Source organism: Planococcus citri, chromosome 3 (assembly GCF_950023065.1).
Source record: "Planococcus citri chromosome 3, ihPlaCitr1.1, whole genome shotgun sequence".
NCBI lineage: Eukaryota > Metazoa > Arthropoda > Insecta > Hemiptera > Pseudococcidae > Planococcus > Planococcus citri.
The window spans coordinates 79,050,962-79,062,781 of NC_088679.1; the positions used below are offsets into that span (position 1 = coordinate 79,050,962).

The 11,820-nt window shown below is 35.8% G+C and overlaps 1 protein-coding gene across 2 annotated transcripts in view; it reads left to right on the top strand.

Moving 5' to 3' along the window:
• Sema1a (semaphorin 1a) overlaps positions 1 to 11,135 on the top strand; it is a 64,006-nt gene extending 52,871 nt beyond the window's left edge. Inside the window, exons 11-19 of one of the 2 annotated variants that reach the window (XM_065355646.1) lie at positions 1,693 to 1,895; positions 1,974 to 2,119; positions 2,209 to 2,291; positions 2,386 to 2,617; positions 5,562 to 5,704; positions 5,782 to 5,889; positions 5,969 to 6,197; positions 6,349 to 6,592; positions 10,846 to 11,135. In XM_065355646.1, the coding sequence (XP_065211718.1) occupies positions 1,693 to 1,895; positions 1,974 to 2,119; positions 2,209 to 2,291; positions 2,386 to 2,617; positions 5,562 to 5,704; positions 5,782 to 5,889; positions 5,969 to 6,197; positions 6,349 to 6,592; positions 10,846 to 10,923 (1,466 nt within the window). In that variant the 3' untranslated portion in view covers positions 10,924 to 11,135. The remainder of the gene's footprint in view (positions 1 to 1,692; positions 1,896 to 1,973; positions 2,120 to 2,208; positions 2,292 to 2,385; positions 2,618 to 5,561; positions 5,705 to 5,781; positions 5,890 to 5,968; positions 6,198 to 6,348; positions 6,593 to 10,845) is intronic. The other variant, XM_065355647.1, reaches the window with a different exon arrangement.
• Positions 11,136 to 11,820: the final 685 nt, after the last annotated feature.

Sequence of the window (11,820 nt, forward strand, 5' to 3'; positions counted from 1 at the left end):
TGATTTTCGATAACTAGTTGCAAATTAATGAACCGGTTTCAAAATCCGATCAGCGAAAATGGTTCAATTTTTCACGCTCTACAACTTTTGTTTCAAGACTTTTTCTTCATCTCCAATTTTTAGGTGATTGTCAAAAAACTGGTTGCTTAATGCGAACTGATGAACCGGTTTCAAAATGTGATTAGGCAGAATTGTATAATTTTTCACGCTCTACAACTTTTGTTTCAAGCTTTTTTCTCCATCTCCAATTTTTAGGTGATTGTCAAAAACTGGTTGCTAAATGCGAACCAATGAACTGGTTTCAAAATTTGGTTGAACAGAATTGTGTAATTTTTCACACCCTACAACTTTTGTTTCAATCTTTTTTCTGTATCTACAATTTTTGGAGAATTTTTGTCAACTGGTTGCAAATTAATGGACCGGTTTAAAAAAATTCATATCACGTTTTTGTCACCTTGGAGTGTAGAATACATTACGCCAATAAAAACCGGTTTGAATTTTTTCAATAAACCGGTTTTTCAGTTTGTGGACACCCTGTTCATGGGCCTGAAATTTTCAAGGTCGGCTTTTGAAAGCCCTTATTTTTCCCTACTGAACGGCGCTTCATTCATCTCACTAACTCTTTCTACTTAGAAATAAAAGCCACCGAGCATTACTTTTGTGCCATACTGTAGACACAATTTCAGGCTCAAATGTAGATCTGCCACATTTGCGTTTTTTCAAGTCCCCCCCCCCGCACCCTTGTTTGGGCCAGTATCGATCTTAGGACAAAAACTGATGTGTACATCTTTAGAATCCTTATAAAATTCTGATTTTTTTTTTCGTTCAAACTTTTTTGGATTGCAAAATTATTTCAGTCACAATATTCGTTTGATCGCGAGACTTGAAAAACTTGGAATTGAAAAATACAACTATGGGAGCCACTGGAAAATTGAAGATCGCTGGATGGAAAAGGTGGAGGGGGTGTCAATATTTTAAGAGAGGTTCAATATGAGTAATTTAAGACCATAAGCACCTCCCTATCCTCTTCTCGTCAGGACTGCTTGGTCAAAATAGATGACAACGAAAGTGCTCAATTTCCACAATTTTGGGAACCCTTGAATCGGTTTTGCAATCCGATCTCAAGCATGTGATGGTCATTTCGGAACAGGAAAATTGTACTCTTCCGAGGGAATATTGCAAAAATTGTATTATCTTTCGAGTTTCGCTGTTTTGCGACTTTAAAACGATAGAGTGACTCTCCTCAAGTCATATGCCGGACTAATCGATCTGGAAAATTTGGCAAATATGCTCATTGATCAAAGTATTTTGAGTCTGAGAACGGATGAGGAGAATAGAGTATTTGAATTGGAATTTTTTCAAATTTTGGATAGGTTTCTCACCCTCTGACAATGGCTGCTCCTCTGCCTAGGCTAAATTTCACACATTCCTGTAAATGTGACACCCGCCACTGTTTAGTACGTTTCTCACTCTATATTAAATGTCAACGATCGCATATTAGGTATACGTAGCTTCTTTTCCCCTTTAAAAGCATAAACTAACACATACGAGTAAAGTATAAATCATCTGCTCCGAAAAATGGGAAACGTCGTAGCTGGAATGGAATCACCCTGCATTGCACTCATTTAACACATTGTTCATTTGTCAAAACATATGGGAATATCTTTGTTTTTTTTATCCACTTTACTATAGAATCAACCAGCGACTGGATCGTGGGTAATTATAGCGGACACGAAGCCCATCTGGTCTACGGAGTATTTACCACGCCGGCAAACAGCATCACCGGTTCGGCAATCTGCGCGTTTTCACTTCAAGACGTCAGCGACACGTTCGAGGGTAATTTTAAAGAACAATCCGAATTGAATTCCAATTGGCTTCCAGTTATGAGCTCCAAAGTAAGAGGAAATAGTCCACTAATTTGAAATTTTATAACGAAGATGAACGTAAAAAGTACATCGCATTTTATTATACAGGTTCCTGATCCGAGACCAGGTCAATGTGTTAATGATTCCAGAACGTTACCAGATCTAACTTTGAATTTTATTAAAATGCATTCGTTGATGGATGAAGCGGTTCCGTCGTATTTCAAGCAGCCTTTGTTTATTCGTACTGCTGCCGAGTGAGTTATTCGTACCTATCTAATTAGGTACTCCTAACGCTAACGATCAATTTTCGATTAATTTTGATTTTTGTTTTTGTTCATCGCAGTCATAGATTTACTCATATAACCGTCGATCCTCAAATTAAAACTGTCGGAAATAAAGCCTACGATGTGATATTCGTCGGAACAGGTAATATTTCATCTACAATGATTATTTTCACGATATTTTGATAAATAATATATTATTCTTGAAAGTAATGTCAAAAATATGAATTTTCCTGCAGATACTGGTAAAGTAGTTAAAATGGTGAACGCTGCGGCTGCCGATTCTCGCGATACTGTCGCGCCAGTTGTCATCGAAGAATTGCAAATATTCGCTACCAATGTTTCCGTGCGGAATTTGAAAATCGTTCGACCGGATATTTCGAAAGATGGAAGACTGATTGTTGTATCAGATAATGAAGTGTTGTCAATTCCATTGCATCGGTGTAACGATAGCAGAATAACGTCGTGCAGGTACCTAACCTATAAAACTGACTACCTACTTACGTTAGATAATGATTCTTTTGATAATTCAATTTCTTAAAATCAATTATCAATATAATGAATGGAATGATGTGCTAAAAATTGTATATCTTAGATGAGTCATTTCCAGGTCAATTCAGTTATAGGTAGGTTTTGGTTCTTCGATTTTGTTCAAAATTTTTTTGTAGGTTTGTCAGTTTGGGAAAGAAGGAAATTTTTATCAGTGGTTCTCAAACCATCTCTAGGGTAAATGAGGTGTTTTTTTTTCAGCAGTTGAAATCTCTCGTTATGAAGCATAACTTCCGAGTGCAGTTGCTCGGAACTGTTTTGACTTTTGAAGATAATTCTGGGTATTCGTTCGAAATTTCAAAAGTTTGAAGTTGAGCTTTTTCAGCGTGTCTACCGGACGAAAAAACTACAGTCAAAAATTTACAAAATTCACAAAATTCGTACAAAATTTTGAAAGCATTTTTAAAATTTAAAAAAAAATCAAATAAGGAAAAATCGTCTGTCTAAAAGTAAACGAGGGTGCGTGACAAAGTACTTATTTATGTACTATTAAAAATATATCGTTCGAAAAAAATGCGAAAAAAGTACAAAAAAAGTACGAAATTTTGTTTTTTAACACCCTGTTTTTTTTTCTTTTTTGAAAACTCAATTTTCAAAAGTTTGCCAAATTTTGGAGCGATGATTTGAAAATTTGAATAAAATCCGGGAAGCATTATTATTTGTTGTTTTTTTCAACTATGAACTTTTCGTGATGGGATTCACAAAATTATAAGAGGTACAAGGCCTCAAAATTTTGGACAAGATGTAAAAAAAAATGTCAAACATCTTTTGACATGACATAACCTTATCGTTTCGCACGTTTTTTCGAGAGCGCTGAATAAGAATATCAATAATTCATTTTGTTTAATTCGGCCTCTCCTGCGCCCATCGCACATTGGTCCCTTAACCACTCTTGGGAAGCCATACAGGCACGCAGACAACCTCGAGAGGCCAGACTGGCAAACAGATCACCATATGACGCCATACAGGAAGCTCAGTGACCTTATAAGAGACCTCAGAGGAGGACAGAGACCTTGGACGGACAGACAGGTAGATCAGTCACCACCGAGAGCCCAGAAACTCGGGTCAGTGATCTTCAGAAGCTAAACAGTCAGACGGGTCTATGGTCTATGATCTTAAGAGGCCAGACTGACAAACAGATGACCTTGGATAGCTAAACATGCAAGACAGGTACCCCGACAAGCAGATATATGACCTTGAGAGGCCATTCAGAAAGGTCAGTGACCTTGAGAGGTCAACCGCACAGACATACGACATTGGCACGGGTCAATGACCTTGAGATTATAGGCAGAAAGAAAACGGATGACCTTGGAAGTTTCGATAGGTATGTTAGTGAACGCTGAAAGCCCAGACACATGGGTCAGTGACCTTAAGAGGTCAGATATACAGATAGACGACCTTAGACAGCTATATTTATGGGTCAATGACCTTAAGAAGCCAGTGAAGCAGACAAACTTGAGAAGATTGACGGGTCAACGACCTTAAGAGGTCAGACTTACAGACAGACGACATTGTCACGGGTCAATGACCTTGAGAGTATAGACAGAAAAAAACGGATGACCTTGAAAGTTTAGACAGGTGGGTTAGTGATCGCTGAGAGCCCAAACACATGGGTCAGTGACCTTAAGAGGTCAGATATACAGACAGACGACATGGGAAAGTTATATTTATGGGTCAACGACCCTAAGAAGCCAGTGAAACAGAGAATCTTCAGAAGATTGACGGGTCAATGACCTTAAGATGTCAGACTTACAGACAGACGACATTGTCACGGGTCAATGACCTTGAAGGTATAGTCAGAAAAAAACGGATGACCTTGAAAGTTTAGACAGGTGGGTTAGTGATCGCTGAGAGCCTAAACACATGGGTCAGTGACCTTAAGAGGTCAGATATACAGACAGACGACATGGGAAAGTTATGTTTATGGGTGAATGACCTTAAGAAGCCAGTGAAGCAGACAAACTTGAGAAGATTGACGGGTCAACGACCTTAAGAGGTCAGACAGACGACATTGTCACGGGTCAATGACCTTGAAAGTATAGACAGGAAAAACTAATGACCTTGGAAGTTTAGACAGGTATGTTGGTAGTCGCTGAGAGCCCAGACTCATGGGTCAGTGACCGTGAGAGGTCAGATATACAGACATACGACCTTGGAAAGCTACATTTATTGGTCAATGGCCTTAAGAAGCCAGTGAGACAGACAAACTTGAGAAGATTGACGTGTCAATGACCGTAAAGAGGTCAGACTTACATACAGACGACCTTGGAAAATTATGTTTATGGGTACATGACCTTAAAAAGCCAGTGAGACAGACGAACCGTGGAAACCGGTCCCCTGACAAACGGGTCAATGACCTTAAAACCACAGACAGATAGACAGATGACCTTGAGATGATAGACAGGTAAGTTAGTGACCTTGAGAGGTCAGGTAGGCAGAAAAAACGACATTGAGAGTGAAAAAGAGACAGATTGGTGGCCTTGGGAGGACTGGCAGATAGGCCAACGATCTTGAGAAGCCTTACGGGCAAGGTGACCTTGATTAACCAGATAAGGATTGCAGGATCAAGATGTCTCCAGTCCAAACCAACGCGACTGACCAGAGGACCCAAACCAAAACTGAGCTGATTGACTTGGAATGACCTAGTTCCTTACCCAACTTGAAATGTCTGACTCCAATTTCAACAAAGCTCTAAATTTTTAGGAAATCTCTCTCCAAAATACTGTATTTTCGAAAATTTTTACATTAAAATTGAAGAGTATTATTATTTATCGATAATTATAGGTATAACGTAGTAACGCCCTGTAACATGAATTCTTCCTAAAATTCAACAATACCTGTATACGATTCTGTTCTTGTGTTACAGCGAATGCGTCGCATTACAAGACCCATATTGCGCCTGGGACAAAACAGTCGGCTCGTGCAGATCAGTCACACCTTTCAAAGGGCCAGATGAAAAATTCTTCTTTCAAAACATCGCCAACGGTGTCCATCAAGCTTGCCCAGCCAGTCAGTATTTCTAAATCCGCTGCAATTACAAGTCCTTACCCTCGTTAAACTCCGTTTTAATCCTCGACTTTGATCAGCAGGTAAAATCCTGGACAAACACGCGAGCAATTTAGGCGGCTTATCGTCCAATTTGAAGACTGCATCGACTTCCAACAGTGGCCGTAGATCGAATAATTTTCAAAACGGTAACATATTCACACAACGTTGATAATATTCTTTTATAAGGATCATTTTTTCTAACTCGAATTTGTATTGAAATCGTAGTCGGCGGCGGCGGTGAAACGGACGACGTTATCGTGACGGAAGATAACGGCGGACGTTACTCGATCAATATCTGGTTACTGGCCATAATAACTGGCACGCTGGCGGCGTTGGTCGCTGGCTTCGTTGCGGGCTTCGTTTGCGGTCGAAAATGCCAAAAAGACGACGACGACAACATTCCGTATCCGGATACCGAGTACGAATATTTCGAACAAAGGCAAAACGTCAACGTGTAAGTACCTACCAGCTACCTAGGAGTTAAACCTAAAACCTACGCATCGCGAATCTAAACCTAGTAAAGCTTACCCATTACCGTGGTCAAGTTGGAATTATTACTCGCTCGCACATTTACCTACAAGTACTTTAAACGATGAATATTTCAGGAGACGTTTGCAAGAGCCGAAATTATTACCGCAAGAAGAAGTCACGTACGCTGAACCTGTACTAGTCACGCCGTCGAGTAAAACTTTGAACAGTTCGCCGAAAGGTACGCTGCGTAAACAAGACAATAATCTATTTAGTCAGTTCCAAAATGGAGAAAATTATTACCCTACTTCGGCCGCACATCCGGCCAATCGACCCCGTGATCATTTCGGAACGTTGCGTTCGCAAAGAGATTTTGCAAGGGTGAGTCGAATTTGAATATTTCCAAGTATCTAGTTTTAGACGAGTTTTGTTGCACGCTGGTTTTTAAACGCTTGGCATAAACGAATGGAATGAAATGATTTGAATTGAAGAGCAATGGGATCTGGCTCGAAGCAGGAGCCGATTTAGCATTTTTGTTCCCCTATGAGAGAATCCCCCTCCCCCCCCCCAAGAAAAATCGTTTACCTGCTTTTTTCAATTTCGATGCGCCCAAAGAACTTTTGAAAAAAACTGATTCGAATTAATTGACTTTTTTTAAAACTTCCTCTTCATTGAAAAAAAAACATGCTTAAACAGCTGTTCAAGTTCAAAATAAATTTTGATGGTGGAAAGCGGTGAGGGAGGGAATGGAATGGGGGTGAAATATAGCTATAGGTATTCTAACTCAATAAGAGCATCAATAACAGGAAATTTTTAGTGTGCTTTCTTGTTTTTTTGAATTTTGTAAATGGAAAACTTGCTTAAATTACTTTAAGAATATTTTTGAGCACCTGAACACAGTTTTCTACAATTTTGTTTGCAAGTGGTGCATAAAAAATTTGAGATTATTGTGATGATGCACCATCATGATGTTCAATTTTTTTAGTAAGTGTTGAAAATTCCAATTCGACTGATGAATAAAAATAACATTAATAATTTGTTCAAATTACAGCAGTTTGAATGACTTTTTTGGGGAGGGGGAGAGGGACTAAATTTTGAATTTAAAAAAATGCTGATTTAGCACCAAAAATTACAAATTTGCATTTTGATTCGGTTTAATTCGTGAGATTTCTCGAATTAATTTTTTTTCTATCTTCAGAACTCTTTGAAAATTTGAACATAAGAAGTTGTTGAATCGGTTCTGTACTTCAATTGACGTTTATGAAAGTTGAGTATTTGAAAATTATTTGTACTGAGGTGAAATTTGTCAGAAATGTACGAAAAAGTGTTATACACGTGTTGAAATTATGTAAAAGCGCTGAAAATACGAATTAAAATAACCAGAAAGTACCAAATAATGATGAAAGTCTAGTAAAACTTGTCATGAATGCATGAAAAAGTGCTCGGAATTGTATGAAATGAATTAAAGGCAGATAAAATGACCAGAATGTGGCAAATTTTTAATGAAATTTGCCGAACACACGCGAAAAAATAAGAAAAACGTGTTAAAATGAAATGAAAGCATTCAAAAAAGCGTTTAAATCATTAAAAAACAAAAAGTGTGAAATTTGCAAGAAATAAAAAATAAATACCTATTAAAATGATTTAAAAACATTCCAAAAAGCATTATGATGGAAAGTTATTGTCACTTGATTTTTTTTTTAAATAAAAAAAAATCATTTTTTATCCAAATTATATTTTTAAAATTCATTTTCAAAGAATTTTATGCGAATTTTTTTCATTAAACAATTTCCAAAAACACAAATAAGTATGTATTTACTTTTCAAAACACCAATTTTCAAAAGCTTTTACCCTCGCTGGAACTCGGGCTTGTTTTCTTTTCTTGTTCAAAATCAAGATGGAAATTTTTTTTTTTTCAAGTCAAGTTTTAAAGCCAAAAAATGAACTTCTCACAAAAAACATCATATTTATGCTTCTCAAAATACAAATTTTCAAGAGCTTTCGCCCTCGCTGTAGACGGTTTTGTTTTCATTTTTGAAATCAACTTCCTTAAAAAAAAACATCATTCAAATCCTAAAATTTTAAAAGTAAAAAAATCTGATTTTTTGCCCTCTTGAACGCTGGAATAAAAAAAAATTGGTCACTTTTTTGGTAACTTTTTTCACTGCTAAAAGTCACTAAAGTTACTTTTTTTTAGAAAAATTTGGCTACGATGCCTGAATTGTCGAAAATATTTGGAAAAACGTTGAAAACGTATTAAAATGATGTAAAAATACTCAAAATAGCCGATACTTGATGAAATGGTGTAAAAACACTCAATAATGCTTTAAAATATCCCCCCCCCCTCCTTCAAAAATTAACAAAAAGTAGCAAAATTTCAACAAAAAAAATCGTTGAAAATACATAAAAAAGTTGAAACGATGTAAAAATGCTCCAAAAAGCATCAAAATTTCAAAAAATTATCGTCAATAATTATTAATTAGTGATGTTGTCAGAAGAAACGTGCTAAAATAATGTGATAACACTCGAATCATCGTCAAAATTTCTGAAAATCCAGAAAAAAAAGACGAAAAAATTTGTTTAAAGTGCACGAGAAAGTCTTGGAAAAATGTTAGTGTAAATGTTGTTGCTCAAGAAAGCATTAAAATCATTAAAAATCAACAATAAGTGATGAATTTTCAGTAAAATTTTCCAAAAATACATGAAATAGCGTTAAAAACGTGTTGAAATGATGTGAAACACTAAAAATAAATTGTCTGGTCGTGTTCGTGTTTGATCGGTTTGATTCAATTTCCAAGTGATTCTGTCGTTCGCGAACGATTATATTCCCCTGAGCGAATCGTTCGCGAACGAATCATTCGCAATTTTTATTAGATCAGAAACATGAAACATTTTTGATTTGTTTTGTCACACTCACACTAGATTAAATTTCCAAATGATTCATTCGTTTGCGAATGATTATTACTCCTCCAAGCAAATCGTTCGCGAACGAATCTATCACAATTTTCAATTTTCATAAGATCGAAAAAATTCCAATTTGTCTTGTCGTGTGTGATTCAATTTACAAGTGATTTTGTCGTTCGTGAACGATTTTCATCCTCTGAGCGAATCGTTCGCGAACGAATCATTCGCAATTTTTACTAGATCGTAGATCAGAAGAATTTTTGATTTGTTTTGTCACACTTTATAGTGCCCTAGTCACACTAGATTAAATTTCCAAATGATTCATTCGTTCGCAAACGATTATACTACTCCGAGCAAATCGTTCGCGAACGAATCATTCGCAATTTTTATTACATCAGTAAGATGAAACATTTTCGATTTGTTTTGTCGCACTAGATTAAATTTCCAAATGAATCATTCGTTCGTGAACGATTATACTCCTCTAAGCAAATCGTTCGCGAACGAATATATCAAAATTTTCTTAAGATCGAAAAAATTCCAATTTGTCTTGTCGTGTGTGATTCGAATTACAAGTGATTCTGTCGTTCGTGAACGATTTTCATCCTCTGAGCGAATCGTTCGCGAACGAATCATTCGCAATTTTTACTAGATCGTAGATCAGAAGAATTTTTGATTTGTTTTGTTACACTTTATAGTGCCCTAGTCACTCTAGATTAAATTTCCAAATGATTCGTTCGTTCGCAAACGATTATACTTCTCCGAGCAAATCGTTCGCGAACGAATTTATCACAAATTTTATAAGATCGAAAAAGTTTTAATTTGTCTTGTCGTGAGTGATTCGATTTTCCGAGTAAGTAATTCATTCGTTCGCGAACGATTATATTCCTCTAAGCAAACCGTTCGCGAACGAATCGTTCACAACTCCTATTGGATAAAATGAAAAAAGATGCTAATAATTTTGTACAAAAAAAAAACAACAACAACAACAACAACGGAGTTTTAAAATATCAAAAATTTACGAAATTTCTGTAAAATTCATCAAAAATGTAAAAAAGTAAAATCAAATAAACTAAAAAAAAAAACACCAACCTAATAAACCAAATCTAAATCCCTTTCTTCGCGCGTGTAATAATCTTGCAATTAAACAACCCAAAAAACAAAAAAATTGAAATGATAGCAGAAATTTGTCATCGTCGGAAATTTATATAAAATTTTTTAAAAACGTGTTTAAATTTTGTAAAAATATTCAAAGATGCATCAATAAGTTGAATTATTTTAATTTTTCATTTTTGAAATCAATGATTGAATACGTATATTTAATGTTGTTTTTGAAGGTTGTATACATAAGTTTGAAAATTTTCGTTCCGGATCTTTTCTACTACATGTTTGAAAAAATGTCCTTTCTTATTGTGTTGGAGGGGAGGGGATGGTTCCTTTTTTTTCATAAAAAGTTTGTGCTTACTAAACCAAAAAGTCCGAAAATTGTTTGAAAACTTCAGAACAGCTTGAAACTTTAACTAATCCATTCGTAGAAAATATTCAATTAAAACTAAAATAAGCTTAATTCCATTTTGCTTTATCACCCAATTGATCACCAATACCTGCCGATCAATTATTGATTAATCGCCGTAGCTAACTCATCCTCGCTTACATTGCACGTATGTAAACTAAACAATAAAAAAAATTGTTAAATTTTCTCATAATTTTTTTTCTTCTCCGGGGGCGGTTAGAACGACAACGGATCCGGTTCGCTGGGATACCGAGATGGTTTCGGAACGACCAGAAGTGTGAAAAAGGTTTACCTTTGAGACGGAGGGGAGGGGAGGGTAAAAAAAGGAGGAAGTCATCATCCGCTCGCCACAGCTACGCCGCCCTCCTCATCGATGTCATCATCTTCACCCTCTCCTCCAAGCTCGTCGCCTTCGCCGCCTCCAACTCCGCCGCCTTGTAGTTATATTTATAGGTCGTGAACGTGTATTATATAAGTATAATACATATTTTATTATTTTAATACGTTAAATATTTGTTGAATCGATTCTTTTCCCCGTTTTTTTCCCCCAATTTTGTTATGTATTATTCTCGTATAATACCTATGTACTACTATCTTCATTCCTGCGCGTATATGTACCTTACCTTACCGTCTACATTATATATACTCGTATTATTATTACGTATATTCTCAGTTAAAATAGCGAATAGATGAGATCGTTCACGCGAGTAACAATTCGCAGTACTATGGTGCTGACTGAGTGTTGAGTGTTGAGGTATATTTATATTGTGCATTTTTCTTCTTCTTCAATTTTTTTTAAAAATTATTTTTTAACGATTTTTTTTTTTTTTTTTTTAATTGCTCTATATTCGACAAACTAGTCAATGTCAATATTGAACGAGTGAATTTAATATTTCGCATTTTTTTTAATCGCACGAATCATATTAGTGTGGTGAATTACGTTCGTAAGGTTACGATTATTTTTAACATATCGAAAAAAAAAATCAAAATAATTATATGGAATCTTTGCGAAGGGAAAATATATGTTTTTTTCTTCGTAACGATTCGATCTGATTGGTTGATCTCTTCAAACTTTCAATGCTAGTGAACAGAAGCGGATTTGTAATTTTGTTTTGATTTTTGAGCAATAAGTTATTCGTTAATAATTTTTTCGTTTCGATTGTTAGGTTAGAAATAAAAGTCAACTTTTTTTTTT